The sequence below is a fragment of the Nannobrachium achirus genome (assembly GCF_963921795.1).
Source record: "Nannobrachium achirus genome assembly, chromosome: 24".
Lineage (NCBI taxonomy): Eukaryota > Metazoa > Chordata > Actinopteri > Myctophiformes > Myctophidae > Nannobrachium > Nannobrachium achirus.
Genome location: NC_137831.1, coordinates 303,992 through 327,755, shown reverse-complemented (window position 1 = coordinate 327,755; position 23,764 = coordinate 303,992). Strand labels below are relative to the sequence as shown.

General features: G+C 41.6%; 1 protein-coding gene across 1 annotated transcript in view; it reads right to left on the bottom strand.

The window, feature by feature from the left end:
- Nucleotides 1-23,764, bottom strand: part of cd247 (CD247 molecule) — a 35,794-nt gene that overhangs the window by 6,859 nt on the left and 5,171 nt on the right. The window contains exons 2-6 of the mRNA XM_080720630.1: nucleotides 11,177-11,286; nucleotides 10,814-10,858; nucleotides 8,932-9,000; nucleotides 8,243-8,272; nucleotides 1,554-1,604 (exon numbers count right to left, since the gene is read on the bottom strand). Of these exons, the coding sequence (XP_080576756.1) occupies nucleotides 1,554-1,604; nucleotides 8,243-8,272; nucleotides 8,932-9,000; nucleotides 10,814-10,858; nucleotides 11,177-11,286 (305 nt within the window). The remainder of the gene's footprint in view (nucleotides 1-1,553; nucleotides 1,605-8,242; nucleotides 8,273-8,931; nucleotides 9,001-10,813; nucleotides 10,859-11,176; nucleotides 11,287-23,764) is intronic.

Sequence of the window (23,764 nt, the reverse complement as noted above, 5' to 3'; positions counted from 1 at the left end):
TGAATAGATGTTTCTAATGAGTAATAATGAATAGATGTTTCTAATGTGTAATAATGAATAGATGTTTCTAATGTGTAATAATTAATAGATGTTTCTAATGTGTAATAATGAATAGATGTTTCTAATGAGTAATAATGAATAGATGTTTCTAATGTGTAATAATGAATAGATGTTTCTAATGAGTAATAATGAATAGATGTTTCTAATGTGTAATAATGAATAGATGTTTCTAATGTGTAATAATGAATAGATGTTTCTAATGAGTAATAATGAATAGATGTTTCTAATGTGTAATAATGAATAGATGTTTCTAATGAGTAATAATTAATAGATGTTTCTAATGTGTAATAATGAATAGATGTTTCTAATGAGTAATAATTAATAGATGTTTCTAATGTGTAATAATTAATAGATGTTTCTAATGTGTAATAATGAATAGATGTTTCTAATGTGTAATAATGAATATATGTTTCTAATGAGTAATAATGAATAGATGTTTCTAATGTGTAATAATGAATAGATGTTTCTAATGAGTAATAATTAATAGATGTTTCTAATGTGTAATAATTAATAGATGTTTCTAATGGGTAACAATGAATAGATGTTTCTAATGAGTAATAATGAATAGATGTTTCTAATGAGTAATAATGAATAGATGTTTCTAATGAGTAATAATGAATAGATGTTTCTAATGTGTAATAATTAATAGATGTTTCTAATGTGTAATAATGAATAGATGTTTCTAATGTGTAATAATTAATAGATGTTTCTAATGTGTAATAATGAATAGATGTTTCTAATGTGTAATAATGAATAGATGTTTCTAATGTGTAATAATGAATAGATGTTTCTAATGTGTAATAATGAATATATGTTTCTAATGAGTAATAATGAATAGATGTTTCTAATGTGTAATAATGAATAGATGTTTCTAATGAGTAATAATTAATAGATGTTTCTAATGTGTAATAATTAATAGATGTTTCTAATGGGTAATAATGAATAGATGTTTCTAATGAGTAATAATTAATAGATGTTTCTAATGTGTAATAATTAATAGATGTTTCTAATGGGTAATAATGAATAGATGTTTCTAATGTGTAATAATTAATAGATGTTTCTAATGAGTAATAATGAATAGATGTTTCTAATGAGTAATAATGAATAGATGTTTCTAATGTGTAATAATTAATAGATGTTTCTAATGTGTAATAATGAATAGATGTTTCTAATGTGTAATAATTAATAGATGTTTCTAATGTGTAATAATGAATAGATGTTTCTAATGTGTAATAATGAATAGATGTTTCTAATGTGTAATAATGAATAGATGTTTCTAATGAGTAATAATGAATAGATGTTTCTAATGTGTAATAATTAATAGATGTTTCTAATGTGTAATAATGAATAGATGTTTCTAATGTGTAATAATGAATAGATGTTTCTAATGTGTAATAATTAATAGATGTTTCTAATGTGTAATCATGAATAGATATTTAATAATGGGTAATAATAATAATATATATAATAATAATAATTAATTAAAACCTCACCTCTTTCTTCATCGGCAGCTCTCTGTATTCTCCCTCACGAGGCTTCAGGGCCTGAAAACACATTGTTTTAAAATTAATATTTACATTAATATGAGCATCTGTGTGTGTGTGTGTGTGTGTGTGTGTGTGTGTGTGTGTGTGTGTGTGTGTGTGTGTGTGTGTGTGTGTGTGTGTGTGTGTGTGTGTGTGTGTGTGTGTGTAGATGTTATGCAGACTGTAGTCAGGTTCAGGCTAGTGTACAAAGCTTTTTCAATTATTAATTATAATTAATATTTGGCCAAAGGGCCAAAATACTAAGTCACATAATGTACTGTACTGTACTGTACTGTACTGTACTGTACAGTATACTGTAGTAGTAGTAGTAGTAGTACATACTGTACACTGTACTGTACTGTACTGTACTGTACTGTACTGTACTGTACTGTACTGTACTGTACTGTACTGTATACTGTAGTAGTAGTACATACTGTACACATGCATTGCATTTAAACCATTTAATCATAACTACCACTGTGATAGCTCAGGGGTAGAGAAACCGTTATTAGAGCACGAAGGGTTCCCAGTTCGATCCCGGGCTCCCCCTGAGTTAATGTCGAAGGGTCCTTGAGCAAGACTCTGAACCCCTAGTTGCTCCCGGTGAGCAGGTTGGTGCCTTGCATGGTTTCCTCTGCCACCAGTGTATGAATGTGTGCGTGAATGGGTGAATGTAATGCACAATCTATGTAAAGCACCTTGGATAAAAGCGCTATATAAATGCACCATTTACCAGAGCTTCTGTATGGAGGTTTCTGTGCACTGGTAACATTTGACAAACAGGAGCTCCAGTGAAATGTCATTTCCAACGCAGCACCTTTAAGTTATTTCTAGAGTTAGAGCCACAAGTGTGTGACATCATCTTGACGTTGTACACATCCAGTGCTGTGTTCTAGCTGTCACGCGGGTATACAGAGTATGTATTATTATTATTATATATTATTATTATTATGATGTGAAAACATCTTTATGAAAAAAGGGTCTGCCCTCGTGAACCTTTGAAAGTAGCGTATCTGATAAGCATTATGCACTGGCGTATGCGCTGGCCACACGAATAGCCGCGGATCATAGATTATATCACTCCCAGCACCTTATATTTATAGCATATCGTCGTTGTCGGGTGGAAACCTTGTATGAACAAAACCGTTCGTTTTGTATTTTTTTTGGTGTGTTTCTTTCCTGTATATTGAAGTTGATGGAGTTAATATATAAATGGCCATAACTTTTTTTCGCAGAGTTTCCTGCAGAGCAGGCCTCTCATTATGTGTACCTTAATGACCAAATGAATAGAAAAAACAAAAATAAAAAGTATGTCATGACGTCACAGGTAAAACCCTATTCTTTGAGCTTTTGGGCCTGTGGCTCCCCGGCTAACAGTCTTGTATGATGAAGCAGGGCTTTGCTTTTCCAAAAGACGTACACATTTGAAACTTGTAGATACGAGGTTTCTTTCTGCCCGACAGTGACGATATTTTAGTGATTATGTTGCGAGGAAAACGTTGAGATAACAGCCATTTTGGTTAGAACTGACTGAAAATAACTGTACTTCAAGTTTAAAATTATACTAAATATTTTTTTCAAGTGTCCAAATAAATTCCAAATATTATCAAATGATCTCGCGGCACCCCTGGACTGCCATCTCGGCACCCCAGGGTGCCCCGTCACCCACTTTGAAAACCCCTGATCTAGGTTACATTTTAACCACAATTGCATCAGCCTGTTTGGTAGGCGAGGCTAGGGGTGAACACTCAGAGTTACAGAGCCGTAAGGGTCCATTTGGTTCCATTTGTACACTCTCAGAGTCACAGAGCCGTAAGGGTCCATTTGGTTCCATGTGTACACTCTCAGAGTCACAGAGCCGTAAGGGTCCATTTGGTTCCATTTGTACACTCTCAGAGTTACAGAGCTGTAAGGGTCCATTTGGTTCCATTTGTACACTCTCAGAGTTACAGAGCTGTAAGGGTCCATTTGGTTCAGAGTTAAGGACCCATAAAGGGTTCAATAAGGACCCATAAAGGGTCTCTCGCTGCACTTTGAGAACCTTGACTCTGAAGCCACAAACTGACAAACAGGAAACAGACTTTATCTGTTTCCTGTCCGGGGGGGGGGGGGGGGGGGGGGTAGACTTCAGAGAAATTATCTGTGTGTGTGTAGTGTGTGTGTGTGTGTGTGTGTGTGTGTGTGTGTGTGTGTGTGTGTGTGTGTGTGTGTGTGTGTGTGTGTCCAAGGCAGAGGGCACATATTCATGTTAAATTCTATTTCTCAGAATCGCACACACACACACGCACACGCACACGCACACGCACACACACACACACACACACACACACACACACACACACACACACACACACACACACACACACACACACACACAGTAGTTGCACACGACAGCATTTTCTAAAACCCACAAAGTGTTCTTATGTACGCACACACATGTGGTCACCTGTGTGTGTGTGTGTGTGTGTGTGTGTGTGTGTGTGTGTGTGTGTGTGTGTGTGTGTGTGTGTGTTTGTGTGTTTGTGTGTGTGCGAGCATGTGTGCAGTGGTGGAAAAAAGTACTCAAATGCATTACTTAAGTAAAAGTATCAATATTTATGACGTGTTTACCAAGCAGTCTGAGGCCTTAAAGGTACACGATCTATAACTGTATGTACTGTATGTACTGTATGTACTGTATGTACTGTATGTACTATATATATACCTATCTATACTATCTATTAAAGGTATACAATCTATATTATTTATATTATTAGTATATATATATATATATATATATATATATATATATATATATATATATATACTAGATAGATACCTACCTATCTATCTATCAATCTATCTATATTCTATCTATCTTAACTTGATGCAGAATAGACCATAACCCTAACCCATATACCTACCTACCTACCTACCTACCTACCTACCTACCTACCTACCTACCTACCTATCTATCAATATATTCTATCTATCTTAACTTGATGCAGAACAGACCATAATTTAGAACATACATGGGCAACTGGCGGCCCGAGGGCCACATGCGGCCCCCACCTTCACTTAATGCGGCCCTCAGGTTAATATCGTAATACTATAATAGTATATTATTGATTTCAGCGGTTATCATTCCAAACATGCAAACATTACTTCAGTCTATATTAGTAGCTTAATGACTCTATACTACTAGAATGTCTTATTTCCAATGTATTTAAGTTCATAAAGTTAACATAAGAACAATTAAATGCATTCGAAATTAAATAAAATGTTTACTTTTTAGGATTCCAATAAAAAAAATAGCGAAAAAGAATTCAGGATTCCAATTCAAAAATATCAAAGATAGCAGATCTACAAGCTCAAAATGCGTCGCAGTGTGACACGTTTTGAGCTTGTAGATCGACTATTTTTGATATATTTGCCTGTATTATGCATTGTGGCCCTTTGGATTGAGTGTGAAAATATTGTGGCCCTCTCCATCATCAAAGTTGCCCAGCCCTGATTTAGAATGAACATTTTTAACTCAAATCTGTGCTACTGGGGGTCCCTGGAACAACATGTTTTGTGATGGGGGTCCCTGGAACAACATGTTTTGTGATGGGGGTCCCTGGAACAACATGTTTTGTGATGGGGGTCCCTGGAACAACATGTTTTGTGACGGGGGTCCCTGGAACAACATGTTTTGTGATGGGGGTCCCTGGAACAACATGTTTTGTGACGGGGGTCCCTGGAACAACATGTTTTGTGATGGGGGTCCCTGGAACAACATGTTTTGTGACGGGGGTCCCTGGAACAACATGTTTTGTGATGGGGGTCCCTGGAACAACATGTTTTGTGATGGGGGTCCCTGGTCAAATACATATCATGTCGGGGGTCCTTGACATGACAACGTTTGCATGAGAATCACTGATAGCAACCTGAAACTGTTAGGATTTAGAAGACATTTGTAGAATGTGCCTATCAGTGGTTGAGGACCCCCAAATCATATGTAATTTATTATTGGCCGCGGACCCCCACCTCAAAATATGTTGTGTTCCAGGACTGTATAGGTCTGAATGAGGATATATAGTAGATATAGATAGATCTATATACCGGTATAGTAGATATAGATAGATCTATATATAGTAGATAGAAGAGCTCTAAACCAGGGGTTCCCAAACCTTTTAGTCTCAGGGCCCATAAATATTTATATTGTTTTAATCCGAGCATAACCTTGTATGTCCAAAACCGTTTGTTTTGTATTTATCATCTATAAAATGTACTACAAGCACACAACGCCTCGAGGCGTTGCTTGTAGATCTGCTGTTTTCACTAGTTTTGTGCGACAGTCTTGTATGATGAAGCAGGGCTTTACTTTACCAAAAGACGTACACATTTGAAACTTGGAGATACGAGGTTTCTGCCCAACAGTGACGATATTTTAGTGATTATGTTGTGAGGAAAACGTTGAGATAACAGCCATTTTGGTTGGAACTGACTGAAAATAACTTTGTACTTCAAGTTTAAAATGATACTAAATATTTTTTCAAGTGTCCAAATAAATTCCAAATATTATCAATTTATCTCGCGGCACCCCAGGTTGCCCCGTCACCCCAGGGTGCCCCGTCACCCCAGGGTGCCCCCAGGGTGCCCCCAGGGTGCCCCGGCACCCCAGGTTGCCCCGTCACCCCAGGGTGCCCCGTCACCCCAGGGTGCCCCGTCACCCCAGGGTTCCCCGTCACCCCAGGGTGCCCCATCACCCCAGGGTGCCTCCCGGCACCCCAGGGTGCCCCGTCACCCCAGGGTGCCCCGGCACCCACTTTGAAAACCCCTGCTCTAGGTCTGAATGAGGATATGACATCACACTCTGTAGAGCTCTAAAGAATGAATAACAGATAAACACTTCGACAGGGGGTCCGGGACCCCTCGGGGGTCCTCAGAGTTCCTACAGGGGGTCCTCAGAGTTCCTACAGGGGGTCCTCCAAATCTTTGTGTGATAAGAAGCTTTTTTTCTCCTTTTTTATATAAACCACTTGAACTCTAGTGTCCATATTCTGGGAACTTTAGCCAAACATAGAAGATCTACAAGCTCTCAACACCTCACGCTGCGAGGCGTTGAGAGCTTGTAGATTTGGCAAATAGGTTTTGTGTAGACTGTAGAGCAAAAAAGGTCAAATTGTGCTGTCAAACTATGAATCTACCTGAAATCTATGAAAATCACACTTTTATAAAATATGTAGAGGGGGTCCCTGCTTCATCTCTTTCAGCTAAGGGGTCCCTGCTTCCACTCTCTCTCAGCTAAGGGGTCCCTGCTTCATCTCTTTCCCAGCTAAGGGGTCCCTGCTTCCACTCTCTCTCAGCTAAGGGGTCCCTGCTTCCACTCTCTCTCAGCTAAGGGGTCCCTGCTTCATCTCTCTCTCAGCTAAGGGGTCCCTGCTTCATCTCTCTCTCAGCTAAGGGGTCCCTGCTTCATCTCTCTCTCAGCTAAGGGGTCCCTGCTTCCACTCTCTCTCAGCTAAGGGGTCCCTGATTCATCTCTCTCAGCTAAGGGGTCCCTGCTTCATCTCTCTCAGCTAAGGGGTCCCTGCTTCATCTCTCTCTCAACTAAGGGGTCCCTGATTCATCTCTCTCAGCTAAGGGGTCCCTGCTTCATCTCTCTCAGCTAAGGGGTCCCTGATTCATCTCTCTCAGCTAAGGGGTCCCTGTTTCATCTCTCTCTCAACTAAGGGGTCCCTGCTTCCACTCTTTCTCAGCTAAGGGGTCCCTGCTTCATCTCTCTCTCAGCTAAGGGGTCCCTGCTTCATCTCTCTCCCAGCTAAGGGGTCCCTGCTTCATCTCTCTCTCAGCTAAGGGGTCCCTGCTTCATCTCTCTCAGCTAAGGGGTCCCTGATTCATCACTCTCAGCTAAGGGGTCCCTGCTTCATCTCTCTCTCAATTAAGGGGTCCCTGCTTCATCTCTCTCAGCTAAAGGGTCCCTGCTTCATCTCTCTCAGCTAAGGGGTCCCTGCTTCATCTCTCTCTCAGCTAAGGGGTCCCTGCTTCATCTCTCTCTCAGCTAAGGGGTCCCTGCTTCATCTCTCTCTCAGCTAAGGGGTCCCTGCTTCATCTCTCTCTCAGCTAAGGGGTCCCTGTTTCATCTCTCTCTCAACTAAGGGGTCCCTGCTTCCACTCTTTCTCAGCTAAGGGGTCCCTGCTTCATCTCTCTCTCAGCTAAGGGGTCCCTGCTTCATCTCTCTCTCAGCTAAGGGGTCCCTGCTTCATCTCTCTCTCAGCTAAGGGGTCCCTGCTTCATCTCTCTCAGCTAAGGGGTCCCTGATTCATCACTCTCAGCTAAGGGGTCCCTGCTTCATCTCTCTCTCAACTAAGGGGTCCCTGCTTCATCTCTCTCAGCTAAAGGGTCCCTGCTTCATCTCTCTCAGCTAAGGGGTCCCTGCTTCATCTCTCTCTCAACTAAGGGGTCCCTGCTTCATCTCTCTCTCAACAGAGAGAGAGACCTTTCATAATGAATATCTGGTTGGTCTCAAGGCGGTGTTGTCTCTTTATAGATGTGATGGCTTTTATGTGTGTGTGTGTGTGTGTGTGTGTGTGTGTGTGTGTGTGTGTGTGTGTGTGTGTGTGTGTGTGTGTGTGTGTGTGTGTGTGTGTGTGTGTGTGTGTGTGTGTGTGTGTGCGTGCGTGCATGTTACCGTGTACGTCTCATCGGCCGCTCTCTGCTTCTGTAAGAGAAATAAAACACATTTTAATGAAAGTGTTAGAATTATACTTTAGTTGTTATTTTTGTCTCAGATCTGTTGAAATAGCGAGGGACAGAAAATGCTCTGGGGGCAGAGTTCTCCTCTGCCTACAAAATGATGTCACGGCTTAAAAGCCCCATATGTTCAGGTTCTAGAATGTTCTGTTCCACCTCCTAGTGAAAAAGAGGGCTTTATAAAGATCCACCTCCAAAAATGTGAATGTTGTGTAAAAGTACATTTTCTTGAAACTTTATTGAAAAGCTCATATATTCAAGATACATTGCACATTCAGTGAATTATTCCAAACCTTTTTCTGTTAAAAAAATGTTTTTATGGCATATGGTAATAAAGTATCTATCTATCTATCTATCTATCTATCTATCTATCTATCTATCTATCTATCTATCTATCTATCTATCCAGCTCATGGATATAAAAAGTCCATATTTCATAATATTCCAATATTACACGAGACCACTCAAAACAGTCAGCGTTGCTTGAAGACAAGTGGAAGTTTCCGCATTCAGTTATGATTTGTGATGCAAGTGCATCGGCAATGCTTTGTCACACAATATTCTAATTTTTCTAGATTGATCTGTGCATCGTCTGACCTTCCCAGCATCAGGATATTAACACACTGACCTTCCCAGCCTCGGGATCTCCCTTCCTGACCAGCGGAGCGTAGCCTGTTGTATCCTGACCCTTCAAGTCCTACACACACACACACACACACGCACATGCACACGCACACACACACACACGCGCGCGCGCACACGCGCACGCACGCACACACACACACACACACATACACACACACACACACACACACACACACACACACACACACACACACACACACACACACACACACACACACATTGTAATTAGATACAAGAAAAGTGTGAACATGTTTTCATTTACTGCTTTCTATTGTTTTAGCAATTTAGATTTCAGTGGATGGGGGGTGTGGGGGGGGGGGGGGGGGTGGGGGGGGGCATGCATACAAGTGGCTTAAATGTTTCTTTTTAGACACAATAAGCATCTCTTATTGTTTTCTGTATTACTATTTACAGTCACACTACCAGCCTCCATACAGTAAGTAGGATAGATATATACATATACATGTGGTAAGACCTAAGACCCTAGGATATATATATATATATACCAGTAAGACTCCCTAATCGGGAGATAAGCGACCGTAGGTGGCTTATCTCCACAAATAGGGCAAAAATTTGTTTTTCCAAAATCTTCCTGATCCATGTTGATGACATGAGTGTAGACATGCTGTGTAGTGATATTCGTGATTTTAGGGCAAAAACTGTAGGAGCAGTGTCCAAAAATGTGTTTTAAAAATCGGCCTGAAGGTGGCGCTAGAATAGGGCCATGTGAGAAATGAGGGGTGGGGTCTCCGCGTTGCCTTGGCGGACGAATAGGTACCGGCCCCGGCTCTCCCGGACGCTCCTAGCCCGAGTTACGGCATTTTATGTGCGCTGCAGTGGCAGGGGGTCCTCCACTGGGGGCGCCACCACTTTTGCATCCGTTCTGGAGCACCAGGAGTCGGTGGTCCCCGGGAATTCCCCGTGAGCAGCCCCGTTGGGGTGGTCATTTGGTCATTTTTGCACATTTGGTCATTTTTTACATCTGGGGGTCCTGGGGCTCCGGGGGTCCTTGGAGGTTGTAGTTTGGCAGGCAAGGAGTGTGTGTGTAAAATCAGGCATGGATCGGGTCAACGGGTGCGGAGATATAAGCAGGGAAAAAGTGTGACGTGTGATGTGTGAGCACATTTGGTCATTCTTTACATCTGGGGGTCCCCCAGGGACCTGGGGGTCCCTGGGGCTCCGGGGGTCCTTGGAGGTTGTAGTTTGGCAGTCAAGGAGTGTGTGTGCAAAACTTGGCATGGATGGGGGCAACGGTTGTGGAGATATGAGCAGGGCAAAAGTGTGACGGACTGACTGACTCACTGACAGACAGCCGGTGGAGGTTTTGGTAGTAAATGCGACCTACGGTCGCAATAAACCAGCCTCCATACAGTAAGTCACATCTGCCCATGAAAGACTGTGGTGCATCTTGGGGATGGGCTTATTGTGTCTAAAAATACATATTTAGACACTTTAAAAGAACATGTTGTACTTACAATTTACAATGTACAATTTAGGCATTTAGCAGTCACTTTTAATCCAAAGCGTCTTACAATAAGCAGGTAATATACTGTAGTCTGTAGTTCTAATGGAAGCTAAGGAGTGAGTCTGTAGTTCTAATGGAAGCTAGGGAGTGAGTCTGTAGTTCTAAGTGCGACAGGGAGTTTATTCCACAGTTTGGGGGCCAGGAGGGCAACTTTTCTAGGAGAGAGTTACAGTAGTCAAGTTTTGATATGACAGATGTCTGGATGAGGAGCTGGGCTGACTCCTGGGTGAGGAAGGCATGGACAGTAAGTTTGATTTGTGCAGGGCTGAGATTGATTTCACTGCAGATTTCAAAATCATCCTTAATGCTTAAATTCAATAAATTAGATATTGATACTTACACTGTAGACGCTGTCCTCTGGTGCTACTTTGGGCTTTTCAAAGTACTGTGGAGTACACACACACACACGCACGCACGCACGCACGGACGCACACACACACACACACACACACACACACACACACACACACACACACACACACACACACACACACACACACACACAATAAAGAGCCAGGACTCGATTATTATTTTCTTAAATTAATTACAGTCTTTTTAACTAATTAATCACATTTTAATTGCATATCAATATATGAACCAGGGACAACCAGGGGCTCTGGTTCCCCAGGCGGCTCCCTAACCAGTCAGCTATGGAATGGAACCTACCTATTATTATTTTTATTATTATTAATATTATTATTACCTTCTCCTTGATAAACAGGCCAGTCATCACCAGTCCAAAGAAGGCCAGGAATCCATCCAGAATGTAACACATCTCTGGTTCGTACAGGTAGGCCCAGATCTCACCAGCATCTACACAGAATACAGAGAGAATATAACAGATCTATAAAAGACATCAGTATACAGAGATACACTGTTACTGTAACACATCTACAATATCACACTTCTCTAGTTCGTACAGGCAGGCCCAGATCTGACCAGCATCTACACAGAATACAGAGATATACTGTTACTGGAGTACTGGGTTAGGGAGCCTCCTGGGGAACCAGAGCCCCTGGTTGTCCCAGGTTCCATTCCAGGCCAGGGTAGCAATGTGGATGTGTGTCCCTGAGCAAGACTCTTAACCCTAATTGCGACCGTAGGTCGCACTTTACTATCAAAACCACCACAAAGTGTAAGTAACTCCGTCTGTCAGTCTGTCTGTCACACCTCACACGTCACACTTTTTCCCTGCTTATATCTCCGCAACCGTTGCCCCGATCCATGCCAAATTTTGCACACACGTTCCTTGGCTGCCAAACTACAACCTCCAAGGACCCCCGGAGCTCCAGGGACCCCCAGGTCCCTGGGGGACCCCCAGATGTAAAAAATGACCAAATACGCAAACATGACCAAATGACCACCCCAACGGGGCTGCTCACGGGGAATTCCCGGGGACCACCGACTCCTGGTGCTCCAGAACGGATGCAAAAGTGGTGGCGCCCCCAGTGGAGGACCCCCTACACTGCAGCTCACATAAAATGCAGTAACTCCGGCTAGGAGCGACCGGGACAGCCGGGGCCGGTACCTATTCGTCCGCCTTGCCGGCGCGGAGACCCCACCCCTCATTTCTCACATGGCCCTCTTCTAGCGCCACCATGAGGCCGATTCTTGCAAAACACATTTTTGGACACTGCTCCTACAATTTTCGCCCTAAAATCACGCAAATCGGTACACAGTATGTCTACACTCATCCCATCAACATGAATCTGTCCCATATAGCGCCACCTCCAGGCCGATTTTTAAAAACACATTTTTGGACACTGCTCCTACAGATTTTGCCCTAAAATCACGAAGATCACTACACAGTATGTCTACACTCATGTCATCAACATGGATCAGGAAGATTTTGGCAAAACACATTTTTGCCCTATTTGTGGAGATAAGTGACCTACGGTCGCTTATCTCCCGATTAGGGAGCCTTACTGGTTGCTAATGCGCTCCTTGTGGGCAGCGAATCTGCTGGGTTGGGCTGAAAATGCTTAATTTCCCTTGCTTGTAGATCAGCAAAGTATGTGTATATATAATATCACAATAAATGAAATCTCCACGCTATGATTGAGTTTTTTATCACGATCAACGATAATATCACTTATCGTCCCATACCTAGAGAGGAAAGAGTTAATACTGATGGTTTTATCTCCTACCAGGACCTTTAGTACTGATGGTTTTATCTCCTACCAGGACCTCTAGTACCGATGGTTTTATCTCCTACCAGGACCTTTAGTACTGATGGTTTTATCTCCTACCAGGACCTCTAGTACTGATGGTTTTATCTCCTACCAGGACCTCTAGTACTGATGGTTTTATCTCCTACCAGGACCTTTAGTACTGATGGTTTTATCTCCTACCAGGACCTTTAGTACTGATGGTTTTATCTCCTACCAGGACCTTTAGTACTGATGGTTTTATCTCCTACCAGGACCTCTAGTACTGATGGTTTTATCTCCTACCAGGACCTTTAGTACTGATGGTTTTATCTCCTACCAGGACCTCTAGTACCGATGGTTTTATCTCCTACCAGGACCTTTAGTACTGATGGTTTTATCTCCTACCAGGACCTCTAGTACCGATGGTTTTATCTCCTACCAGGACCTTTAGTACTGATGGTTTTATCTCCTACCAGGACCTCTGGTACTGGTGGTTTTATCTCCTACCAGGACCTTTAGTACTGATGGTTTTATCTCCTACCAGGACCTCTAGTACTGATGGTTTTATCTCCTACCAGGACCTTTAGTACTGATGGTTTTATCTCCTACCAGGACCTATGGTACTGATGGTTTTACAGGACCTCTGGTACTGATGGTTGTTAAAGGGTTAAAGTTGTGAGTCTCACTCACACCGCACAGGGAGACCACAATGTGCCTTCTGTGTGTGTGTGTGTGTGTGTGTGTGTGTGTGTGTGTGTGTGTGTGTGTGTGTGTGTGTGTGTGTGTGTGTGTGTGTGTGTGTGTGTGACAGATCAAAAGTATGTCAGTGGTTTTTCTCAGCTGCTGATGATGCAGGGCCTCACTCACACACACACACACACACACACACACACACACACACACACACACACACACACACACACACACACACACACACACACACACACACACACACACACACACACACACACACATACACACACAGTTTAGGCACACACAGAGAGAGAGAGAGAAAGAGAGAGAGAGAGAGAGAGACACACAGACAGGCAGAGACAGACAGACAGTATGTGCATAATGTATATATATATATATATATATATATATATATATATATAATATATATATATATATATATATATATACATTATGCACATACTGTCTGTCTGTCTCTGCCTGTCTGTATATATACAGTTATACCAGACGCCTAAGGGCAAAAAGCGACCTCGCCAATCTGTCTTGCCCATATAAGGATTATGCTAGTGTGGTTCCCCTAACAGGGCATCATCTGGGAATGCCCATATATGGACTTTTATTGTATTTTATCCTTATTAATATACTGCATATCGGACCAGTTACCCATATATGGAGATCCCTGATACCCATATATGGAGATCCATGTACATGGAGATATTGGTTGGATCATACAACTGTACAATAATGGCAGGGGGAGGAGCTAAGAACATCCGTGTGCTATGAGACTCCAGACATGCTTAAAGTCCTATAGGCCTACGTCTGACATCATACATACAATCCCTTTTATGCCCATATATGGAGAGCCCTGTCTGTAGAACCAGCCACACTGGTTAGACTGACATGTCTAAATTAGACATATATGGGCATAAAAGGGTTAAAAGGGATTCTATTAGTGTGGTTCCCCTGACGTCACTGTGATGTCAGAGGGGACAGGGATCACCATATCTCCATAAATGGGCATACAAGGGATTTGTTCCCCCTGACATCACAGGGATCTCTCTAATAGGGCATCATTAATAATGATGACATCAAGGAACTCCATATATGGGCATAAAAGGGATTCTATTAGTTTGACATCACAGTGAAGCCAGAGCGTGATGTCAGAGTGGCAAACCCATTCTGGTAGAGTGGTTCCCCTGACATCACAGTGACATCAGAGCATGATGACATCATAATGACATAGACCGTCTACACGGAGACAAGCTGTGACATTTCTCATGGTAAACTGTGAACTTCGGTCGCATCTATAGGATGTCATGTCAACAATGACCTATGATGTCATAGTATCAGCTTACATAACATGATATCACTATATGATGTCATGATATCAGCCTACATAACATGATATCTATAGACTATATAAACTATATGATGTCATGATATCAGCCTACATAACATGATATCTAGAGACTATATAAACTGTATGATGTCATAGTATCACCCTATAGACTATATAAACTGTATAATGTCATAGTATCAGCCTACATAACATGATATCTATAGACTATATAATCTATATGATGTCATAGTATCACCCTATAGACTATATAAACTGTATGAATGAATTGAATGAATGAATGAATGAATGAATGAATGAATGAATTTTTATTTTCGTGTCATGTCTTTACAGACCCATCCCTTACGGGATTACTAGACACCAAAAAAAGAATAAACAATACCACATTCTACACTGTCACAACAATACAAAGAAAATAAAAGAAAAGAAAAGAAAAGAAAAGAAAAGAAAATGCCAAAACAAAATAAATACACCTTAAACATATGTTGTCTTTGTCCGTTTGTCCCATGCTTTCTCTAAATATTCTGCCAGTGCAAATATCTTCTGTTCAAAAATCCAGTGAAGCCTCTCTGCGTCACTTAACCATATCAAATCCGAGTTTCCACACTTATTAAACAGTCTTTGACGTAATTCATGATACAAGGGGCAGTAGAACATAAAGTGGAACTCATTCTCAATATCATTTATGTCACAATAAATACAAACCCTCTCTTCCTCCACTACCCCTCTATATCTACCAGTTTCAAGGTGCAGGGGCAAGATCCCAGAACGGAGTTGGGCACATAAAGACCTTTGTCTTTTGGATAATGGGGCACAGACATACTTTTCACAGGCATAACTGCTTCTCATCATAACAAACGTTCTCAATTTTGGCTTGTGCAATATATCCTGTGACCATTTGTTCTGATATATACTAATAAGTGTTTCTTTGACCATAGAGATATTTACAATACTGTTATTTTGGAAACTACCGGTTAACCCCGTTCTTATAAGTATCTCCTCCACCCTACTTGCCCATGCACCTTTTATTGATACATCCCAAATAAATATTTGCTTGGCAACTCGATTCTCTGGCATTCTGATTAATCTATTCCATAGTGCCACCATGCTGCCCTTCCACCTTACTTCACACGGTTCCCATCCCATATCTCCTGTTATTGCTAATACCGGGGCAAATTTATGCACACCTAAGAAATACCGAATTGCTCTAGTTTGGACCATCTGCCCTTTCATATTTATATTGGAGCCCCATACACCTGCCATATAATCCATGACAGGGCAAACACACGTGTGAAATAGTTTGGAGTAAGCTGCGTATCCTAGATCACCCAGCTGTTTAGTTTTTGCTATTATGCCACCCAGAGCCCTACCAGCAGATCCTGCCAGCACCGATGTACCGTATTCAAAATGTAAATGCTCATCCAGATTAACACCTAGATATTTGTAGTTTTCAACATACTGTAATCTCTGTTCCCCTAGATAGAACTGAAAATCACTTCTTTTTACTCTGGTCCATTTTTTACACCAGTTCTCAGTACACAGTAACATTTTCTGTAAATCATACTCATTTTCAGCTAGAATAATTATATCATCTGCGTACATCAAGATATCTAATTTATTACTGCCATCATAGTTTAAACCCAGTCCAAGTTGTTTGATTTCCTTAGCGAGATTGTTAATAAATATTGCAAATAGGGTAGGGGAGAGGCAATCCCCCTGCTTGACCCCAGATGGCGTTGGAAACCACCCTGAACAGTATTCATTAATTCTAACACAAGCCTGAGGGTTTTTATACAGAGATTGAATAGCCCAATAAAACTTTCCATAAATACCCTCTTCCAGCAGACGATAGGCTAGTAAATCACGATTAACGAAATCAAACGCCTTTTGGAAGTCGATAAAACAGGCAAAAGATGACTTGTTCTGCATTATTCTGTTGTTAACTACAGTGGTGACAGAGAATACATGATCGATACAGGCTCTATTCTTTCTAAACCCATTCTGTTCTTCTACCAACAAATCATTTACTTCTAAATAATTTGTAAGTCTAGAATTAAGAATGGAGGAATATACTTTATAAACCGTGTTCAAAAAACTGATACCATGATAGTTTAATGGTATTCTAGGGTCATTTTTTGAGGATTTGGGGATTGGACTCACGATAGCTTTATACCAGGGTGAAGGAATAGAACCAGTTTCAAAACAAAAATCAAATAAAACATGAAGTGCCTCAGTGAACCACGTACCTTTAAGTATTTCATTTGTTATTTCATCCACACCTGAGGCTTTGCCCACCTTCAAGGCGGCAATGGCCACTTTCACCTCCTCAATGTCAATGACCTCATTTAAAACATTTTCCAGGTTATAAGTGAGGTGGGGTGGTTGCTTTTCTAGCTGTGATTTAAGTAACCCGATATTATCTGCAAAAGCTACATCAAAATAATCTCCATCTTGGTTCCCTGAAAACAGCTCCCTAAAGCACCTTTCCCATTCACTTAGAACCTTTTGAATGTCAGTAACTAGTTGACCTGTATCACCATAAACCTCCAATGGTATTTTCTTGTGCCTTTTAGGGCCAAGCTTATTAATCTGATCCCAAAAACGTTGTGGATTGGCTGCGTGTGTTTCTTCCAAATTTAAAATATAACCTTTATTATACTGCCTTTTAAAATAACGTAACCTCCTATCAAACATATTTTGACTTAACTTAAATTTTATTCTATACTGTTCTCTCTGAGTCTTATCTCCTTTATATTTTAAATAGATTTGTTCATCTTTACGCATTGCCTTCCACAAACGTGTCAACTCATCATTCCAAAACTGTTTATTTGGCCTATGGCTTTTATGTTGTGAGTTAGACCTACATTGGCCATTTCCCAACTCCCCATACAAAAGTTCACAGATTCCACTATACCAGCTATCAAGTTCATCCTGTGTTTTTTGCATTGTCTGCATCCTGTCGACCAGTTCTTTTAATCCCTTTTTCATTTTATCTGAGCAAGTTTGATTTGGTACACCTCTGCACAGTCTACGTTTAAATGTATTACTTTCTTCTTTATTTCGTTCATTAATTTCGTCAGTGTTACCAACTTGTGGCCGCATAGCAAATTTTAATAATAATAGTGAGTGATCTGGAACGCGACACCTATTGCTAATTAAATCAAAACATTGGCAGTCTGAAATAAGTTTAGTTGAGGGTAATACCTTAAATTCCACACAAGTCCCCAGACAGTCAAATGGTACAGCTATATAATCAACAACAGCCCTTCCTTTCGTTGAAATGGATGTAAAGTTATCATCAAGGGGGTTTATACGGCCGTTTAGAACACACATTTTAGAATCATGTAGAAATTCCAAGAAGGCCTCGCCATGGCGATTTACACAGTCATCAATAGAGTGACGAATGGGGATGTTATCCACTTCATTTAAATAATCTAATTGGCCGCCAATCCGGCTGTTAACATCTCATTCTCCACATACGTACATGGCATCGAGGTGTGAAAATAAATAAATCTGGCTTAATAAATGGGCAAAGAAAGACGACGCATCTCTTCCCAAATGAGACGTTTCTGGCGGTAAATAACAAGAAAACAAAACAAAACTATAATCTGAGGGTCTGTGCATAAAGCGGATCCCTATAATCCCATCCACTGTTTTATCAATAATGTCAAATACTTCAATAATTTCAAATACACTAAAAAGATATGATTTAACCAAAACCCCCACGCCTCCTGACCCTCTTGGTGCTTTGACGTGTCTTTCTATTATGTCCAAACCAAACATACCCTTCTAAATAAATATTTTGCTCGCCAGATAAATGAGTCTCATTTAATGAAATTAAATCAGGTGTTAAAGATGTTAACACCGTGGATCGTAACCTACTGTTCAGATCAGTCCAGGCATTGATGTCCCAGTGAACCAGCGTTAATGTGTCCGGTAAGGGATGGAGGGATCCTCACGGCGGGCTTCCAACTGTCTGCCCCGCGTCAGCAGACCCCCCCGCCCGCTTCTCTCTTCTCTTTACACGTCCATTGCCGGCTACAAAGAACTCTGCTCCTCTGGGTAGCTCCTGGAGAAGCGTCTTAAAGTTGATTTCAATCAGCCTGTCGGTATGCGATTTCGCCGACCGTATATACACCTTGGCGAATTCGGGCTGCTCCCGTAGCTGCTGCTTTTTTCGCAGTATAGCGACCTTCTCGTCCACGGAGTTGAACTCAGCTTTCACCAGCCCCGGTCCTCTTCCATCACGGCCTCGCATTCTCTCCACCGCAACAGGTACTGCCTCACTGCTGAGGCCCTTTGACACAAGCCGTAGCACCTTTAGCTGGAGATCTTCATTCTCCTCCTCCGGGAGACCCGAGATAATAATCGACACGTCTGGATCAAACCGTGGTTTTGCTGGAACGGCTGGCCCGGGCCCCGCCGCTATCTTTCCTTCCAAGGTGTCGATACGTGCCTCCAAACGCCCGATCTCCAGATCCATATGGGTGCGTATCTCTCCACTTTGTTTGGCCAGCTCGGCCAGAACTCCGCCGTGGTTTTTCTGCATGGCTGCCTCAAGGCGATCCACTTTGCTGTTGAATTGTATCTGTATGGCTGCCTCAAGGCGGTCCACTTTACTGTTGAATTCTTTTCTGATGTTCACGTTCATGTCATCGATCTTTTGTGAAATCTTTCTGAGCTCTTGAGCGACATTATCTTTGCCGTCTTTGTCTTTACCGTCTTTAGGCCCCGACATGCCTGCGGTTGTTGTATCCGCACTTTTAGCTCCACTTCTTAGTTCTCTGGTTCTGGTAGGGTCCATAAACCTCACGACACCGACGACAATGACGATGAAACTTTTCCAAACAATTCCGAGTGGCTCTGGCGTGGCAAGCACGCAGCCACCCACAACCTATACTTCTTTAGTTCTCTGGTTCAGATAGGGTCCATAAGCCTCAAGGCACCGATGGCAGTAAATAAATCAAAAAATCAAAATAGAGTTTTAACGTTTTCTTAACTTTTCCAAACTATTCGAGTGGCTCTGGCGTGGCATGCACGCAGCCACCCTCTGTCTAACCGGAAGTCTGTCTGATGTCATAGTATCACCCTACATAACATGATATCTATAGACTATATAAACTATATGATGTCATAGTATCAGCCTACATAACATGATATCTATAGACTATATAAACTATATGATGTCATAGTATCAGCCTACATAACATGATATCTATAGACTATATGAACTATATGATGTCATATTATCACCCTACATGACATGATATCTATAGACTATATAAACTGTATGATGTCATAGTATCAGTCTACATAACATGATATCTATAGACTATATGAACTATATGATGTCATATTATCACCCTACATGACATGATATCTATAGACTATATAAACTATATGATGTCATAGTATCAGCATACATGACATGATATCTATAGACTATATAAACTATATGATGTCATAGTATCAGCCTACATAACATGATATCTATAGACTATATGAACTATATGATGTCATTGCGACCGTAGGTCGCATTTACTACCAAAACCTCCACGGGCTGTCTGTGAGTGAGTGAGTGAGTCAGTCAGTCCGTCACACTTTTGCCCTGCTCATATCTCCACAACCGTTGCCCCCATCCATGCCAAATTTTGCACACACACTCCTTGACTGCCAAACTACAACCTCCAAGGACCCCCGGAGCCCCAGGGACCAATGTTCCCTCTAAGCTGCGCGCACGCGCGCCCGCGCACAACTCAGGACGCTGTCGCGCACGACAAATCTTTGTAGCGCACGGCAGATTAACACCAATAGATTTGTGAAACGCAGCAGGTGATTATTTTGTGTACTCAGACTCTGTCTGCAGTCACAGTGCCTGCATACATAGGCAGCGCTAGGTCTCTCTCCCTCTCTCTCTCTCTTTCGGTGCCTCAGCTGCCTCCCCCCTCTCGCCAAATTATCTCCCTCTCGCTCTCGCTCTCTGTCTCCGTCTCTCGAGTCGATTCTCGCTCGCCTCCCCCCTCCTCTCTCTATCTCTCACACACACACGCACGCAGGCACGTGTGGTAAACAGAGACTTCTTCGCCTCGGACTAAATTGTTTTATTGCCGTCATAAAACTTTCTCAGTTACATCTTCTATGTGTGCATTAACGTTAGCAACAGCGTGGCTGTAGGGAAGGCTACCAAAACAAAACAAACGCATGTGCTTTGCTTTGCGTATCAGAAGCTCAAAGGACCATTGCTAATGTGCAGTTTCATAAAGAAATCCCCCGCCTGTGCACAGCAGAGATTAGACCTACAGTATACACACTACTCCTCCATCCAGCTTCCAGGTATGAACTATATAAACTGCAATGTTTCTCTGGAGCTGACGAGCTTGGCGTCTCACCTTCACGACGAGTTACAGTAACAAAAATAACTCCAGTCCTGTAATGCATTGCTCCCAAATTGGGTCTGGGGACCCCCGGGGATCTTGAGGTAGTTTCAGGGGTCCCCAGCAAAAGTTAGGATACAAATGGAACCCCACACTCAGAGTTAAATTAACTTGTTGATTTTATAAAAAATATAAATTGGGTTAGGGTTAGGGAGAGAGTCCACCTCTCTGTAAGGTTATAGGCTAGCTTAGGTTATATTATAATATAATATTCATTATATCATATTATGATTTAATTTTTGGGAAAGCAATCTACAAGGTCAAAAGCCAGTGTTAATTTAAATTGAGTGTGAAATGGCAGGCCTATACCAAATTTTCGCATGCATGCTTACATTGGCACTTTGGCACATACAGTAGGCTACACATAGTGCTTTTGGACTGTATTTTATTCATAATAATGACACTTCTTTAGATGTGTCAATGTCAATATGTCAATGTATTGTTATTTTGACTCATATTTAGGCCCATATTTAGCCTATTGTATTTACACAACATGTTGTCAACATGTGTATATACTATATAAGATAGATAGATCTATTATCCCAAGGGGGGAAATCAGTCTGTAGGCCTAATACTGAATAATAATGGATATAAAACCCTTTTTCCCCCGTCTTTTTAAATTTAACTGTCCTATCGTAGCCTACAGTTTATTAACAGTAGTCGAACCGCTACTTATTCTGTAATTAAATTTTAATAAGCCATAACTTGACATGACTTGACGCACTGACACAGTATACACTCGTGACTCGTGCACTCGACATATTTGCTCATCAGTGCTCAAGTTGTGCTCAGAAGGTTGGAGTGTTTGCTCAGACCGAAAAAAAATTAGAGGGAACATTGCCAGGGACCCCCAGGTCCCTGGGGGACCCCCAGATGTAAAAAATGACCAAATGTGCTCACACGTCACACGTCACACTTTTTCCCTGCTTATATCTCTGCACCCGTTGACCCGATCCATGCCAGATTTTACACACACACTCCTTGCCTGACAAACTACAACCTCCAAGGACCCCCGGAGCCCCAGGGACCCCCAGATGTAAAAAATGACCAAATGTGCAAAAATGACCAAATGACCACCCCAACGGGGCTGCTCACGGGGAATTCCCGGGGACCACCGACTCCTGGTGCTCCAGAACGGATGCAAAAGTGGTGGCGCCCCCAGTGGAGGACCCCCTGCCACTGCAGCGCACATAAAATGCCGTAACTCGGGCTAGGAGCGTCCGGGAGAGCCGGGGCCGGTACCTATTCGTCCGCCAAGGCAACGCGGAGACCCCACCCCTCATTTCTCACATGGCCCTATTCTAGCGCCACCTTCAGGCCGATTTTTAAAACACATTTTTGGACACTGCTCCTACAGTTTTTGCCCTAAAATCACGAATATCACTACACAGCATGTCTACACTCATGTCATCAACATGGATCAGGAAGATTTGGGAAAAACAAATTTTTGCCCTATTTGTGGAGATAAGCCACCTACGGTCGCTTATCTCCCGATTAGGGAGTCTTACTGGTATTATCACCCTACATGACATATCTATAGACTATATAAACTGTATGATGTCATAGTATCAGTCTACATATAGACTATATGAACTATATGATGTCATAGTATCAGCCTACATAACATGATATCTATAGACTATATGAACAATAGGATGTCAGGTCAACAATCACCTGGTTTCAGCTTACATAACATGATATCTATAGACTATATAAACTGTATGATGTCATAGTATCAGCCTACATAACATGATATCTATAGACTATATGAACTATATGATGTCATAGTATCAGCATACATGACATGATATCTATAGACTATATAAACTGTATGATGTCATAGTATCAGCCTACATAACATGATATCTATAGACTTTATGAACAATAGGATGTCAGGTCAACAATCACCTGGTTTCAGCTTACATAACATGTTATGTAGACCAGGGGTTTTCAAAGTGGGTGACGGGGCACCCTGGGGTGACGGGGCACCCTGGGGTGCCGTGACGGCAGTCCAGGGGTGGGTTAGGGTTAGGGTTAGTGGGGGACGGGGCACCCTGGGGTGCCGTGACGGCAGTCCAGGGGTGCCGCGAGATCATTTGATAATATTTGGAATTTATTTGGACACTTGAAAAAATGTTTTAGTATCATTTTAAATTAAACTTGAAGTACAAAGTTATTTTCAGTCAGTTCTAACCAAAATGGCTATTATCTCAATGTTTTCCTCGCAACATAATCACTAAAATATCGTCACTGTCGGGCAGAAACCTTGTATCTCCAAGTTTCAAATGTGTACGTCTTTTGGTAAAGCAAAGCGCTGCTTCATCATACAAGACTGTCGCACAAAACTAGTGAAAACAGCTGATCTACAAGCACACAACGCCTCGCATCACGCTTGTAGATCGGCTGTTTTCAGTAGTTTAGTACATTTTATAGATGATAAATACAAAACAAACAAAATGTCCCAGGAGTATTCGCCATTATGTAATAAATGTAAATTAACTTTGGGCACATATTCACACATGTTCTGGTTTTGTTCCAAAATTAAACCCTTTTGGCAAACAATTCATGCTTCAATTGAAAAAATATTTAATTCAAAACTGAGGAAATCTTCTATTCTATACCTCTTAGGAGTGGATCTAAATGTACCCATGAGCTCT